This window comes from Trachypithecus francoisi, unplaced genomic scaffold (assembly GCF_009764315.1).
Source record: "Trachypithecus francoisi isolate TF-2019V2 unplaced genomic scaffold, Tfra_2.0 Lachesis_group3, whole genome shotgun sequence".
Classification (NCBI taxonomy): Eukaryota; Metazoa; Chordata; class Mammalia; order Primates; family Cercopithecidae; genus Trachypithecus; species Trachypithecus francoisi.
In genome coordinates, this window is record NW_022681468.1 from 126,438,909 (window position 1) to 126,456,504 (window position 17,596).

Consider the following 17,596-nt stretch of genomic DNA (forward strand, 5'->3'; position numbering starts at 1 on the left):
GGTAGCAGACAAACCGGAGTAAGGTAAGGAATAAATGGAAAAAGAAAAAGTGAGGATAGTAACTATAGGCACCTCTTTGAAAACAGATGCCTTTAAGCATAACAGAAAGGAAGAAAAATAACAGTAGGTGAGAAAGGGCCACAAGCCACAGGGTAGGAGGGTTGAGGATGCTCAGAGGCTGAAGGAAAGGGCTAAGAAAGGATAAGGGTTTGAAGGTACAAGAGAAAGAGCTGTGAGTTCCCTGAAAAGCAGGATAGTAGTGGGAGGATGAATTCAGAGAAGGGGCAGAGAGAAGAGCCTGGGGTAAGAATGCCTCTGAGACCAAGAGGAAGGAGGTGAGGATGAAGGTGGCCTGTAGGTTAGGGAGGGAGAGGCTAACGTGTTTCATGACTGATGCTTTCCTCTGGAAGGAGGGAGGTGAAAGATCAGTCCATGAAGAGGGACAGGGAAGAGGTAGGAAGCTTGAGAAGAATAGTGAAGGTCTGAAATGGCTGTGGGATGAATGGGAAAGGCTGAGACTGGGAACATGTGCAAACAAAGTAGGAGAGTATCGACAATGCTAGTGTCATCAAATTGGTTCTTTCTGTCTCGGTGCGGTGGCTCATGCCTGTAATCCCAGTTCTTTGGGAGGCCGAGGTGAGAGCATCACTTGAGCCCAGCAGTTGGAGATGAGGCAAGGCAACATAGCGAAACCCTGTCTCTACCAAAAAAAAAAAAAAAAAAAAAATTAGCTGCGTTAGGTAGTGCCTGTAGTCCCAGCTACTCAGGAGGCTGAGGTGGGAGGATCGCTTGAACCCAGGAAGTAGAGGCCACAGTGAGCCATGATCACACCACTGCACTCCAGCCTGGGTAACAGAGTAGACCTTGTCTCAGAAACACCACAAGGCCGGGCATGGTGGCTCACGCCTGTAATCCCAGCTCTTTGGGAGACCAAGGCGGGCCGATCACCTGAGGTCAGAAGTTCAAGACCAGCCTAGCCAACATGGCAAAACCCCATCTCTACTAAAAATACAAAATTAGCCGGGCATGGTGGTGTGTGCCTGTAATCCCAGCTACTTGGAAGGCTGAGGCAAGAGAATTGCTTGAACCTGGGTGGCAGAGGTTGCAGTGAGTCAGGATTGTGCCACTACACTCCAGCCTGCGCAACAGAGTGGGGCTCCGTCTAATAAAAAAAAAAAAAAGCACCACAAAAGAAATTATTTTCAAGTGAAAACACAACAGAAACTAAATTTGCAAGGTCTAAGAAAGGAAGGGTGATCAATTTAAAGCTATAGGTTCTACAATAGAATAACCTCAGTGTATGCTGAGCTAAGTATGATGAACAGGAACAGGGGAGCTGGCTATTTTTCTAGATCTTTAAACAATTCTGGGTCAGATATAAAGTTTGCTAAAATATCTTAAGTCTGCCATGGTTTGAGTCATATACCTATCAAATTTGCAGAAACATTTTAAATTTTATTTATTTATTTATTTATTTTTGTGAAACAGGTCTCACTCCACTGTGCAGGCTGGAGTGCAATGGCCCGATCCCAGCTCATGGCAACCTCCACCTCCCAAGTCCAAGCAATTCTTCCACCTCAGCCTCCTGAGCAGCCGGAACCACAGTCGTGCCCTGCCATGCTCGGCTAATTTTTGTATTTTGTAATTTTGTAGTAGAGATCGGTGTCTCACCATGCTGGCCAGGTTAGTTTTGAATTCCCGACCTCAAGTGATCCACCCACCCCAGCCTCCCAAAGTGCTGGGACCACAAGCGTGAGCCACTGCGTCTGGTCCAAATTTACAGAAACATTTTTAAAATGTGCAGTCCATTTCAGAAAGCCATTAGCATTTTCATTTTCATTACGTAGTTTTTATTTTAGACGAACATTATTATAAAAAAAAAGTTCACCTGGAATAAAATCCATTTAAAAAAACAGCATCAGTATCAGTACACAGTTAATGAATTGGCTTACACAAGATTAACCACATGACAGGTCCACTTATCTGCAGGAGGTTTTCACATTAAGCCATTGGAGTAAAAATAAAATATGTTTAAACATGTACAGTAGGATAATTATATGGAAAAACTAGCGAGTTTCCATTAGGGGCATGATTTTCATCAAACAGTTTATGGTATTTTGCATGAAAGGAACTGCAGTGTCAGCTGCAAACAAAATAAAACCCAACTGTAAGGTCATAAAATTGAACTATAATAACTAAATTCACATTTTAAAAAAAGGTAAGAAAGTGAAATAAGTTCTATTAGTTTCTTGGCACAAGAAATGCAATTGCATATGGCACACGCATTTCAAGAAATGAAGTAAAATCTGAAAATATCCTTAGAATAACTGTTTGCTAATTTTTATTTCTGTACATTTCATTTAATTTTTTTCAGAGTGAACATGATAGTCATTAATTTTATTAGTCTAAAAATATGACTGATTCTACTCTAAAGTCGTGCTAGAATTTGAAATTCTTTTAGCATATCCTGTCCGTCTGGGTCCCTCTGTATCAAGGGATTTCATTTTTAGACATTCCTTTCCAACCACTCCTGTGCCCCCTTTGGATGTAACAAGGAAAAAGGAATGTCTCTTCTGTTTAAAAAAAAAAAAAAATTCTAAGAAACCTGATTGCAGAAATGAGTGCTTAAAATTTACGATAAGTAAACCAACATAATGAAATGTGGTTTTAAAATCTTAAGCTTAGAAGCTCATCTTTAAAGACTGAGAACTAAATTTGTAAAGGAATCTAAGTCATGAACTTGAAAAGAATGTCTGCTTAAATGTATCACTTACTGATCACAGGAAAAACTTTATAAGCCTTAATATAGACTCTCAGCATTCAGAACCTGTAAAATGGAGTTATAATCTCTTACTTAGAAACTTCTGCAAAAACGCACCTATATTGCACAGCTAAATTTATTAATGGAGACAGGGAGATAATACTTTTTTTATGCTACTGGATATGACATGTATGCTCTATTCTAAACTAATATTTCCTACCTTTCCCAATGATGTCTTCAGTTCAAAACAAAACATAGAGTCTAAATTTTGTTAGATGCTTAAAAGCTGGCTCACTGTTTTTCTACCAGGTATTAGAATACTAGTTAGCTAAATGAGGTATAATTAAAAAATAGTCCTTCAAAGTAAAGAGTATAGTCTTCTGAAAATTTATAACAAAGACTGCACAAAATGTTTATGTAAATAGTAAGAAACCCTGCAGCACCCACTAACTGATGCACAGGTAGATTATTGTATCATAGTCTGTCCAAGTAAAATATAGCTAAAATAAGTTCCCAGTGAAACATTTTACAATCAACTGATTTACATGCTACTTAGTTACAGCACATTTTCACTGTCTGATAGGCTCAGACTCTATTTGAAAAGGTCTAGTCCAATTATTGTCAAAAATTTACACATGATAATAGAGTGCAGCCACGGAACCACTAATACTGCTGCAAAACTCTTCATGTACCTTATCCGTAAGACCGCAAAAATGTCCACAAAAAACTAGATTTCTTCCGTTTCAGCAGGGAACAGACAATTATCTGTCATTGAATTCATCTACAAATAGAAAAAATAATGCACTGTATGTACATTATTAAGCAAAGTGGAATATTTATTGGGTCATTTTATCATGCAGAAAGTGAATTACCTAAGGTCTTAGCTCAATGTATATACAATTTAGCAAAGCTAAATGTAAGAAAATAGCAAGGACAATTTATTTCTATATAACAGAGCATATACTCCCAGTTTGCTGCTACTTCAAAGAGCACTTTTAGACTCATCTAACTTTCACAGGCTCTTTCAAGTGAAGTTCATGGAGACTAGTTATTCCACATAAGACAAAAGAAGAAAGAAGAAATAGAACCAAAGCAAAGCATTCTGTTAAAAAAAAAAAAAAAGTAATAAAAGCTAACCACAGAATATGTCAGTTTTGGTTTGCAGACAACCCCTGAGATTATATAAACCAAAGCATTAAGACACCAAATAGTCAGAGGTAAATTACTAAGAGAATTACATTCATACATGGTGTCACAGCACTTATCTTTTAGAAGGTACTTTGTTACCATCCAGAAAGCTTAACTGCTTGGATTTTTTTCAGGAAATAGTCAATATAAGATGTTTCTAAAAAATTATTTTTTCCTTTTGAAAATGTATCTAATTTGAAGATAGTAGAATTACAATAAACTTTCAATCACGGAACTACTAATTATACCAGAACAGCAATGAATGACTTTTAAGCCTACAGGTAATTACAAAAAAAAAATTACGGAGGCTGAAATTTGTCAACAATAAGTTTAGTATATCAAAAATAGCTTGGGCATATTTGCAGCTGCTAAATTGTTCCTTTATTTTCAAGTAAGTACGAAAGATTGACTGGTTCAAGCATTCTAATGATATATCTTAATTTGAAGAGAATTCTCTGTGGTAACAAGCAATCCCTTTCCACTGCCATCTCCTGTTCTTAACTATCCAGCATGACAGTAGCCTTTGTGAAGCAAAACAGGCATACCAGGAAGAATAATTATTAACAGAATTCATTTCCCTCATCCCCTCTGTATTATCTCCCCCTCTGTGTTATGACACTGAAGGCTAGAGTAACAGCAATGACATAGTGATCTGAATTTGGCAAGTAAGTTAACACTAAATACCTTGTGATGGTTTTATCTACACAAGTATACCAGTACCAGTGTTTGTTGAGAAAGGCAACTAAGCTTTTGGTCGGCTTTAGCCCAGATGACTAGACTAAGTTCTATAACAATGAACCAAAACAGATGGAACTGGGTTCTACACATTCAACAACAGCTGTTTGAAAACTGAAACCTTGGTCCTGTTTTCTCTAATGAAAAGGCAAGACTTTTCCTGGAGGCTACACTAGGTCTAAGTACTTTTATTTCTAAAAATACCTCCCAAATAAAACCAACCAAAAGTCATTATTTTCACCATTACCAAGAGCTAGCTCTATTAAATTTATATCAACAAGTTAATCTGTCTTTATATAGGTAAGCTTTCCACAAACTAAAATCTAAACCTAACTTTTGTAGACATGGATCATGGCAGGAATTTGGTATTACAAATAAACCAGCCAGCTAAGGAGTGAACCTAAGAAAAAATCTTATTACATATCCTTATTGACAGAATCACAGTTAGACGCTGGACTAAAACCCTAAATGGTATATCTCTCAGCCCACGTAAAATTTCAGCTCAAGAAGTTCACAAATAGAAACAGATAATAATTTTCATATGTGTTATTAGTTTTAGGTAACTGAGTGATTACAGTAAGTCAAACGTGGAAAAGAATAGCAAATACAAACCCCAGGGAAAATGAGATTATGGTGAGTTCCAAATGCAGTTTCTATAGACTAGGCAGAGGTAATCATTTTAAAAAGTGATTCATTCAGCTACCCAGACTCTGGCAAACAGGTCAGGAATGAGCAAAGCTCTTAACAATCTGAAGAAATAAAGAAATTGTGGCCTTTGATGACTAGATGGGCATTTCAGTAAAATTTTTTAATGACTTTAATGATTCTTATTTAAGAAAAAGCCCTTAAATAAATGCTACCAAGGCAGTAATATTTGACCATATGAACCAGACCAAATACCCTTTTAGTATAGTAACCTCTGCCGTAAATGCTCTGCTTTTAACATTGCCACACGTACAATTTTGTCTAGAACTTCATGACACAAAAGTGTGCAAACATGAGTCTAAGATTGTGCTGAAATAGGGAAAGGCTAACACTGATGTGCAAAGTAAAAAAGAAAGATAACAACTTCTGCAACAAGTAATAAAACAAGGAAAAAAACGAGTTAGGTCCTGCATGTGTCTCCACTTCATTGCTTCCATATTTGAAAAAAGGAGCCTGTTCTTTTGCTAGGCCACGAGGCTGGAATCCACTTGGCATTCTGTGTTGAGAGGTCTAAGTTCAGTGGTGCTCTCAGCAGCAGCCGGGAGGTGTGATTCTGAGGCTGGGTGACCTGTGCTTTCAGAGAAGCAGGAAAGGGCCCTCTAGGTGTGCTGCAGTCTCTCAGAAAGAGTTCATCAAAGTAGCGAGCAACGAAAGAAACTGGTCTTCTTTGATCGGTTTTCTGTTATTTTCACTGGTCCACCTGCTCCTGCTGAATTGCTGTCATTCTAAAAAATAGACGATAAAGTTACCAAGGAAATGAAAGTTTCATGGTTTGACCTCAGTTACCTGAAAAATAAAAATAACTAACCACACCATGTGAAATGTGTATTCTAGTGAAATGTGTATTCACTAGAGTATTTTATTAGAACGGGAACTAGTTAAGCACCAATGTTGTCTTTTTATTTGGAAATGGTGAATTAAAAAGAGGAAAATGCCCTTACAATAGCAGCTTTTATATCAATAATGTATTAGATAGGAAGCTTCTATTTCTAGTTCCCATGGAGTGCAAAGTTTCAAAGGTAATGATGGAAACAATGTTAAGATACTGGCATAGGCAATTCCGTTAGAGGTAAGAAGAGCTAGTAGTATAAGGTATGCAATTATACTCAGGACTCAGCATAAAACAAACTTTCAAGGTTGTCTTAATGATTTCAAATTTAAGTACACTTTAGCAACTTCAAAATCATAGCTACATAGATATAAATATCTGTCACATGAAAACTGAACTGGATAATTTTATGGCAAAAATCGAATTTGTGCCATTACTATTTTTATTATTCTGGTCAAAATTCAATTTCAAGATCACTTAAACAGCCAGATGAAAGATATGAAACAGCTGCAGTTCAGAAATAAGAATCCTAAACAAACAGAACTAAGAATCAGAGTTCAACCAAATGAGTATCTGAGTCAGGGAAAAAAATGAGTTTAATGTGAATATCTTATAATTAGACCTATCCTTTTCATCAAATGCCAAATAGAGAGCATAATGGAAATAAAAATTATAAGTGATACAAACCATTTTTCTGTTGAGTTTTGTCATTATATCTCGTGCAAGTGTAAAAAATGCCTATAGGTAAAACAAAACATTTTCATTAATATATATTCACTATATATATATATTCCCCCCACCTCAGAGATGGGGTCTTGCTATGTTGCCCTGGCTGGATTGGAACTCCTGGGCTCAAGCAATCCTCTCACCTTAGTCTGTCCTGAGTAGCTAGGACTGCAGGTGTGAGCCACGATGCCTGACTTATTTTAAAACAGAAATACAGAATGTTTCATTGTTTCACTAGAAATATACCACTTTAAAGTTTTAACATTAAGAAAGTAACAATTGTAATCATAGTATGCACGTGTTTACTCTTTTGAGATTGTATCATAAACATTTTCTAATGTTATCAAACTATCATTCATTCATCAAATATTTTCTTCATGTGACATAATATCTGTCACAATAACACCCTTGTTGAATCACGAGTAACTTCTTCAGTACACCACAAACAGGACAGAAGCTCTGTCTAAGCTACCCAGCTTCCCTAGAGCAGGGCACAGTGCTGATCTAGGAGATGCTGAACATCTAGTTTAATGAGCGAATAATTATGTATTACCCTATAGCTCTAAAATATGTCTTCACAGAAAACTCTACTTTTTATTTCTGACCTTTTCTTTCAAATTGCTCTCACTGTTATAGCTGAATATGTATAATTTTCCATGTCTTAACACTTCAAAATCCCAACAGTTGCTGGAGCTCTCGGCTAAATTCCCCACCGTGGAAGTCAGTTCAAATAGAAGCAGGGCAAATCTGATTCATCTTAGTGATAATTTATCCATAATGTCTCTTGATACAAACCAAGCATTTTTTAAACCCACCATCTCTTTTTCTATGAAGCCAAGAACTATTAAAGATTCTCCATTTGTCTCCATGCTAAACCCACTGTTAAATCAGCCTCTTTGTTCCCAACACTCCTGATCCCCAAAAACTGTTCATGACAAGGATTATTTCCAATCTAATCAAATAAAAACAATATGACAACTACTATTATTACTCATTGTCAGTGGCTCACTGTCAAACTTGTCACCTATGAGTCTAACCACACTGACTTAAAGCTCTGGCAAAGTTGTTACCAGCTGTATGCCTGGCTAGAATCAGCAGCTCAGGCAACTCCCAGTTCAGGGAGCTCTATCCATACTGTTGCAAATTATAGGATTTCATTCCTTTTTATGGCTGAATAGTATTCCATTGCATACACATACCACATTTTCTTTTTTTTCTTTTTTGAGACGGAGTCTCACTCTGTTGCCCAGGCTGGGTGCAGTGGCACAATCTCTGCTCACTGCAAGCTCCGCCTCCCGGGTTCATGCCATTCTCCTGCCTCAGCCTCCCAAGTAGCTTGGACTACAGGTGCCCACCACCACGCCCGGCTAATTTTTTGTATTTTTAGTAGAGACGGGGTTTCACCGTGTTAGCCAGGATGGTCTCGATCTCCTGACCTCGTGATCTGCCCACCTCGGCCTCCCAAGGTGCTGGGATTAAAGGCGTGAGCCACTGCGCCTGGCCCATACCACATTTTCTTTATCCATTCATCCACTGATGGACACTTAGGTTGATATACTGATTTCTTTCTTTTGGGTAAATATCCAGTAGTGAGACTGCTGTATCATATGGCAGTTCTATTTTTAGTTTTTTGATTGTTCTCCATAGTGGCTGTACTAATTTACATTCCTACCCACAATATATGAGGGTTCCCCTTTCTTTTTTTTTTTGAGACAGAGTCTAGTTCTGTCACCCAGGCTGGAGAGCAGTGGCCGGATCTCTGTTCACTGCAAGCTCCGCCTCCCGGGTTTATGCCATTCTCCTGCTTCAGCCTCCCAAGTAGCTGGGACTACAGGCGCCCGCCACCTCGCCCGGCTAGTTTTTTTTTTTTTTGTATTTTTTTAGTAGAGACGGGGTTTCACCGTGTTCGCCAGGATGGTCTTGATCTCCTGACCTCATGATCCACCCGTCTCGGCCTCCCAAAGTGCTGGGATTACAGGCTTGAGCCACCGCGCCCAGCCGAGGGTTCCTCTTTCTCTACATCCTTTCCAGCATTTGTTATTGCCTATCTCTTTGATAAAAGCCATTTTAGTTGGGGTGAGATGATAGCGCACTGTAGTTTTGATATGCATTGCCCTGATGATTAGTGATGTCGGCATTTTTTCATATACCTGTTGGCCATTTGTTTGTCCTCTTTTGAGAAATGTCTATTCAGATCTTTTGCCCATTTTTAACTTGGATTATTTCTGATGGCGGGAAATCCTTTTGTAGCAAGCAGAGGGAAGCATTTTTCTGCTTATCTAAGCTTGTGTAAATAAATCCGTAGAGGCTTCCTGTTTCCTAACACCCATCGCCAACCTAAACAAATAAACTGTTACATTATTTAAAACAAAGAAAAAGTTCTGATCAGTGTCCACTGGCTAATAAAGTCATGTAGGTCTCGATTTTTAACCATCATGTTATGATGAACAATGAGTAACCTAGGAAATTAAATGTTTACGACACTATCAGTATGATTAAAATAATTACATGTATTAACACATATCACATGTAAATTACATGTATTATTTTTATGATCAGTTGAAAAAATGTTTTTTAAAAGAGAAAATATCAACAGTTCTCTTGGTGAAGAAACCTTTTTTTTTTTTTTTTAACACTAAGTTCTGGTATACATGTGCAGAATGTGCAGGTTTGTTACATAGGTATACACGTGCCATCGTGGTTTGCTGCACCCATCAACTGGTCATCTACGTTAGGTATTGAAGAAAACGTATTCTCTTAAGACTTTAGATGGTTTGGTTTTCCTTAATAGCTAACTTAATGAAAATTTATTAACGCTACTCCCTGATAAACACACTTTCTTATTTCTACTAAATGCCACTGTTACAATTTATTGTGCTTAATCTACCTCAAATGTGTACACTAAAGGAATGTGTCCTATAAACTAACAGCTTAATTCTCCCTTGAGAGAGTACAGCCTTGAAAGTGATTTAACTCTTCTGCTGCAGGTATACAGGATGACATGAATGAGCACAGGACACTGGTTAGTCTTCTAGTCAAGGATTTCCAGCTGCCCAAAGGGCAAAACTGAACTTCCACATTCTATTCTGTGAATCTTAACTGTGCAATCTAATTAACCCACGTGGAGGCTACATGCTAGAAATTCAACAACCAGTGTCTGCATAAAAATCAGAAGCAGCTGGTTGTGGTGGCTCACGCCTGTAATCCCAGCACTTTGGGAGGCCAAGGTGAGTGGATCACGAGGTCAAGAGATCAAGACCATCCTGGCCAACATGATGAAACCCCGTTTCTACTAAAAATACAAAAATTAGCTGGGTGTGGTGGTGCACACCTGTAGTACCAGTACTACTGTGGCTGACACAGGAGAATCGCTTGAACCTGGGAGGCAGAGGTTGCAGTAAGCCGAGATCATGCCACTGCATTCCAGCTTGGCAACAGAGGGAGACACCATCTCAAAAAAAAAAAAAAAAAAAAAAAATCAGAAGCACAAAAGCCTACAAAGTGGAGTTGGGTCAACAAAAGGTATTCACCAGGTCATAAAATACCAAAGCTTTGAGAGCTGCTTGAACACAGGCGCCTAAGCACCTGTGCTGCTCTGTAACAAGTCACCAAACGTTTCCTTCTTACCTCTTCTACATTTGCACTGGATTTTGCACTTGTCTCCAAGAATTTAATCCCATAGTCAATTGCTAGCTGAAAGGCAAACAGAAATATTTAAATTTAGCAAAAGATGCTTGAACATATAATGCATTTATATTTCTTAGGTTTTTCAAAGTCTCAAAGGTAGGGTATCTATTTCAGAACTACTGTGGTTCTCAAATTTCTTTGTTTTCTTCTACTGTATTCAGAATTTAATAATTTAACTTAATCATCATAAGAAAGATGGCACAACTTCCATTTAAAACATAATTTAAGGCCAGGCGTGGTGGCTCACGCACTTTGGGGGCCGAGGCAGGCAGATCATGAGGTCAGGAGATCGAGACCCTCCTGGCTAACACGATGAAACCCCGTCTCTACTGAAAATATAAAAAATTAGACAGGCGTGGTGGCACGCGCCTGTAGTCCCAGCTACTCGGGAGGCTGAGGCAGGGGAATTGCTTGAACCCGGGAGGCGGAGGTTGGAGCGAGTCGAGATCACGTCACTGCACTCCAGCCCGGGTGATAGAGCAAGACTCTGTCTCAAAATAAATAAATAAATAAAATAAAATAATAATAATAGCTTAAGTACCTCTCTTTTTTTCTTTTTTTGTACTTTTAGTTCTCTAATATAGGATAAATACCCACCCTCCTGAGGTAGGAGAACAGGGTCTGGAGGCAGGGAACCTAAAACCAATTCATACTGACTTCCTATAACTAAATCAAAAGAAAAACCCCAGCCTTCCACGCCCAAGTAACAAAAGTACAGGGGTTATTCCCTTTGCAACCTCCTCCCGTTTTCTGACTCACAGATTAAAAATGGAAAGTACCTCTGATTGGTCCCCTCCCACAACCAATCAGACGTCTGCGCAGGGCATAACTTTGTAACTTCATTTCATTCTCTGATTGGTCACCTTCTGCAACCAATCAGACTGGTCATGGGCCACTACTTCATTTATGTAGGGTGTGAACCAAGTAACCCATGGGAAATTTCTAGAGGGCATTTAAACCTCAGAAAATTCTGTAACCAGTGCTCGAGCTGCTTGCTCAAGCCCACTCCCACTCTGTGGAGTATACTTTCATTTCGATAATTCTGTGCTTTTTTTGTCTTCATTCTTTCATTGTTTTCTTTGTGCGTTTTGTCCAATTCTTTGCTCAAAATGCCAAGAACCTGGATGACTTGTAGTCAAGATCCTCCACTGGTAAAACTACCATTAGCCTGGGATTCATTCACTCCTTTTATCTGCTCCCAAAGTATAATTCTCCAACTTTATTATACTGACTTTTAGGCTGGGTGCAGTGGCTCACGCCGGTAATCCCAGCACTTTGGGAGGTCGAGGCGGGCGGATCACCTGAGGTCAGGAGTTAGAGACCAGGCTGGCTAACATGGCAAAACCTGGTCTCTACTAAAAATACAAAAATTAGCCAGGTGTGGTGGTGGGCGTCTATAAACTCAGCTACTTGGAAGGCTGACACAAGAGAATCGCTTGAACCAGGGAGCTGGAGGTTGTATTGGGCCCAGATCGTGCAATTGCATTCCAGCCTGGGTGACAAGAGTGAAACTCCGTCTCAAATAAAAAACAAAAAACTATACTGACTTTTAATTACTTTTTTTTTTTTTTTTTGAGACAGAATCTTGCCCTGTTGCCCAGGCTGGAGTGCAGTGGCACTATCTCAGCTCACTGCAACATCTGCCTCCCGGGTTCAAGCGATTCTCCTGCCTCAGCCTCCTGAGTAGCTGGGATTACAGGTGCGTGCCACCATGCCCAGCTAATTTTTGTATTTTTAGTAGAGACAGGGTTTCACCATGTTGGTCAGGCTGGTTTTGAACTCCTGACCTCGTGATCTGCCCACCTCGGCCTCTCACAGGGCTGAGATTACAGGTGTGAGCCATCGTGCCAGGCCTTAATTACTTTCAATACATGAGTCCAGAATTGAACAAAAATTTAAATACTAAAGCATTCAAGCTTTGATTTCTATTGAGACAAACTGTGAACTCTCATATATTCCTCCAAAAGTTCCTAGTTTATTTACAATGCTAAAATTAAGTAAATGTTTTTGGGGAAAAAAGTCTGCAGCAAAAGTTCACAGTCAAATTGAAAAACAAAATGTGGCCAGGCATGGTGGCTCACACCTGTAATCCCAGCACTTTGGGAGACCGAGGCAGGTGGAATGCTTGAGGCTAGGAGTTCAAGACCAGCCTGGCCAGCATGGCAAAACCCTGTTTCTACTAAAAATACAAAAACTAGCCGGGTGTGGTGGCACATAATCCCAGCTTCTTGGAGGCTGAGGCACGAGAATTGCTTGAACCCAGGAGGCAGATTGCAGTGAACTGAGATTACACCATTGCACTCTAGCCTGGGAGACAGAGCAAGATTCTGTCTCAAAAACAAAAACAAAAACAAACAAAAAAAAAGAAAAAAGAAAATGCAATTTGCATATATAATTTTTTTAAAGGCTAAAGCAAAATTCCAAGACTTAAAAAGTGAAGCTTCTAAGTCAATTTAGAATCTGCCACAGAAGTAAATATGTGCACAAAATATTCATTTGCTTTACAGGACACAAAAGAGAGAAATGCCCATAAACAACGTATAAATGACATCCATAGCTTGATCAGTTACAAGGAATTTATCCATAAAACCTAAAGCTAATGTATAGTAAAATATTCTTAGGGAAAAAAATGAATTGGAAAATGATTCCTGTTGAAACTTCACCTACCCTGTAACTTTTTTTAAAAAAAGAATCAATTACTTTAACTTCAAAACTGGGCATTTTCACACAGATCTGGAAGAAACAGCCTGAACTCTAAGCTGCAGGAATCTGAGAAAGGACCAATTTGTATCTCCCAGAAAACATTAGCAAATTCTTTAGGAATGAGTCATGACCACACAGTATAGGGAGCTGGATCTCGAATACTAATTCACACCATTCAAGTATGGATTACATCTCTTTGTTGTTGATATCCAATTTAAAAGGATTAAAACAAAGATTAAAAAAAAAAAACTTAATAATTAAACAATATGAAGAAAAGAAATGCTTAATGTGAGTAGAATCCAACCTTTATTCATTCCATTCACATTTACCTTCTCCCCTCTTTCTTTTGACACTTGTCTTTTGTCATTCATATCACATTTGTTACCCAGGATCATTCTTTCAACATCGGAAGAGGCATGCTGCAGGGAGAAAATAGCATGCTATAAAAACAGCCTGAGAAAAACCCATTACTTAATAGACAAATCCAACTTGTCAGAAACACATGAATTTAATAAGACAAATAATCTTTCACTCACACAAGGCCTAATTCAGAGAAAAGTTTAAAGATGGGAGGAGGGGCAAAGCTACAGCACAAGAGCCCTCACAGAGCCTGTGCAAACCTTCTTCCCGAGGTTTGGAAAGAAGGTGGAACAAACACAAATAAAGCTTACGGTGATCTAATGACAAAATTTCCAAATATTTGGGTCAAAGAAGGACAAAAACTTGGTACTGAGTGAACCAGTGGAGAAGGTATTCTGGATTCTGAACTATTTAAAAAAGAAATTCATCTAAGTTAATAGAAACGTGTACAAAATTATATCAGTCAGATTTCTTTCTTAAGTGACAAAGACATTAAAAAATCTTAATACCAATTATCCTGGGATTAAAACAATCTTCAAATATCTAAGATGGAGAAAATGTCAGAAGGGCAAAAAGTTGCCAGGGTAAAGAGATACTGTTGCTAGCCAAACAGCATGGTGGGATAGAAGCTGGGGGGCAAAAAGTTGCCAGGGTAAAGAGATACTGTTGCTAGCCAAACAGCATGGTGGGATAGAAGCTGGGAACCAGATGTTTTAATCCTGGCTCTTCTTTTTAAAGGCTGTATGAGCACAGGCAAATCATTTCTTTCTGGTCTGTTATTCATGTGTAAAATGTGATCTAGGATTAAATTATTTCCCATATCTGGCCCAAACTTAAAATCTTGTGACATTACTTCTCTGTTCCCCTATGCCCCAGTAGTCAGACTGGCAGCACTAGAGATTTATGGAGCTCTTCAGAGAGAGAGGGCCCAACCTGCCCATGCCCTGCTTCTAAGCAGCTCAGCTGCCTTGCAGAGACAGAGGAGCCTTTTACAAGCACCCAGCAGGACTCTTCTCCAATGTCACCATTCTCTTTCCGCACATACCTCTTCAATATTTCTGATCCAATTTTTAATATTGTCAAAGGATTTTTCATTTGTGATGTCATAGACCAGCATAATGCCCTGTAAGGGGGAAAAAGACCTTTATTTAGTACTTTGTATATTTAAAGTTATAGTATATAATGTCAATGTACTCCTACCCTCCAGAAACCTTTTGTTTGTCCATTTTTCCCCTTTACAAAAGGATTCATAATAAATTTGAAAAGTACAGAGAAACAAAAATCAATAAATACATTATTCCACTGGTCTCACCATGTAAATACAAACCCTGTTAACCTTTAATGAATTGGTGATTGTGGTAAAGGTGATACATACATCCTTTCCACCTGGCCTAACACGAAAACAATCAGCACCAAGTGGGGCTGAGTGTTCAGTCAAAACACAGATAACACTGGGAGTAAGAGTTTGTCACTTCCATTGTGCACTTGTTTTTTCCAAATAGAAACTATCTTGCTTTCTACTGTTCTACGAAGATTGAGACTACACTGATTTAAAATTATTTTTTATATATGTTGATCAAAAAAATAGGTTGTCACTATCTAAGTACATCACAGACACTTAAAATCCAATGCATTTGTTATACTGGTTTAATGAAAGGCATTCTCGTCATATTTTTAAAGACTCCATATCTGGTATTTCTTTCTTTCTTTTTTTTTCTTTTGAGACAGTCTCGCTCTGTCACCCAGGCTGGAGTGCAGTGGCACGATCTCCGCTAACTGCAAGCTCCGCCTCCCGGGTTCACGCCATTCTCCTGCCTCAGCCTCCCGAGTAGCTGGGACTACGGGTGCCTGCCACCGTGCCCGGCTAAGTTTTTGTATTTTTAGTAGAGACGGGGTTTCACCGTATTAGCCAGGATACTCTCGATCTCCTGACCTCGTGATCCGCCCACCTCAGTCTCCCAAAGTGCTGGGATTACAGGCGTGAGCCACTGCGCCCAGCCCATGTCTGGTATTTCTAAAAGGTTTACCTTCCAAATGTTTAAACTGACACCTGTATGCTATTGCAAAATCTATATCCCCAGACCACACTTCTGTACTAAGTGCTAGAACTACTCACCTGTCCATCTACTACAGAAATATTCAGTGAGCACCTACTGTGTGCCTGATACTATAGTAGATGCTACTAGCAATGAACAAGATAGAAAAGGTCTCTTCCTCTTATAGATGGCTAGCAAAGACAACAGACAATGAACCAATATCTATACAACTAATCATAATTTTGACAATTGCTATGAAGATGCATGGGGAGCTCATATGCTAGGGACGTAATCGAATCTGGTTGAGGGGCTGGAGTGGGCAGGGGAGGCTTCCCTGAGGAAATGACATTAAAGCCAAAGCCTGGGAACTTAGTAGACTTAAAATAGGCAAAGAACAAGGAGCTAGGGTGAAAAGGGGAAGCCCAGGTACCTGGCAAATAGCAGAAACATTGTAAATCTCTTGCTGATGTTGAACCAGAGACCACTGGATTGAGTGAAAGTCAGCTTGGCAAGGCTGCACAGATCTAATGGGTGGAGGGCACAAGATGAGCTAGGCTGGGGTACTCGAGAGACCACTTTCTGGACATTGGCCAATAGATATCCCCTGTGATCACAGCAAACTCAACAAAGTAAAACATGAGGTTGTCTTGTCTCCTCTGAATCTTCTGTTTGTCCCTGTATTACCATTTTGGTGAAAGTAATACAACCCAGTCAGCCAGTCCAAGCACACATGTGGGAGTTATCTTCTTTGCTATAGCCAATCAGTCACTAAGTCCTGGAGACCCAATGTCCTAAATATTCCAGAATCTTACCTATCACACACACAGCCTTATTCAGATTCTCACAAATTAGTCTTTACCTGGATTCCCGTCAGGTAATTGATTTCCCTGATGAATTTCATTCTTTTTTTTTCTTTCTTTTTTTTTTTTTTTTCTTTCTTTTTTTTTTTTTTTAAGAGACAAGGTCTCACTATGTTGCCCAGGCTGGCCTCAAACTTCTGAACTCAAGCAGTCCTCCCACCTCTGCCTCCTGAGCTGCTGAGATTCTGGGCATGAGCCACCACATCCAGCTTCCCTGCTTTCATTCTTAGCCTCCTCTAATCCACTTTCCATAAGGGCACTAGAGCTATCACTTCATTGATCAAAACTCTTTAGCACCTCTCCATTACACTCACATTTAAATTAAAATTCCTTAGTATGGTAGGGGGAAGTCCTTCTAGGTCTGGCTTCCAACTTTGTAAGTAAATATAAAATATAAATATGAATAAATATATATCATATAAAACACACATATACATATAGACAAAGAATACAGGAAATCAAATGTTAACAGAATATATCTCTCAGAGTAGTGGGATTTTAGATGATTTCCTGGGATTTTCAAAGTTTCCTATAGTATATGTATCCTTTTTGCAACCAGAAAAACATACATTATTGTTTAAATGACAACTCCTCTATCCTCCCTTCCTCTAGCTTCAAATACAAATTCTTCACTTTGGTTACATGCTGTAAAAGTGATTTTACAATTGTCTCAATGTAAATAATTTTATTTATAAAGGTCAGTCCGGGCGTGGTGGCTCACACCTATAATCCCCAGCACTTTGGGAGGCCGAGGCAGGTGGATCACCTGAGGTCGGGAGTTCAAGACCAGCCTGGCCAACATGGTGAAACCCTGTCTCTATTAAAAATACAAAATTAGCTGAGCGTGGTGGTGCATGCCTGTAATCCCAGCTACTTGGGAGGCTGAGGCAGGAGAATCACTTGAACCTGGGAGGTGGAGGTTGCAGTGAGCCGAGATCGTGCCATTGCACACCAGCCTAGGCAACAAGAGTGAAACTCCGTCTCAAAAAAAAAAAAAAGGTCAAAG

The 17,596-nt window shown here is 39.2% G+C and overlaps 1 protein-coding gene across 1 annotated transcript in view; it reads right to left on the reverse strand.

Moving 5' to 3' along the window:
• Positions 1 to 1,827: 1,827 nt before the first annotated feature.
• The window catches only part of RAB8B (RAB8B, member RAS oncogene family), a 79,690-nt gene continuing 63,921 nt past the window's right edge, over positions 1,828 to 17,596 (reverse strand). The window contains exons 4-8 of the mRNA XM_033189845.1: positions 14,740 to 14,817; positions 13,664 to 13,753; positions 10,572 to 10,637; positions 6,906 to 6,956; positions 1,828 to 6,114 (exon numbers count right to left, since the gene is read on the reverse strand). Coding sequence (XP_033045736.1) covers positions 6,022 to 6,114; positions 6,906 to 6,956; positions 10,572 to 10,637; positions 13,664 to 13,753; positions 14,740 to 14,817 — 378 coding nt within the window. The 3' untranslated portion in view covers positions 1,828 to 6,021. The remainder of the gene's footprint in view (positions 6,115 to 6,905; positions 6,957 to 10,571; positions 10,638 to 13,663; positions 13,754 to 14,739; positions 14,818 to 17,596) is intronic.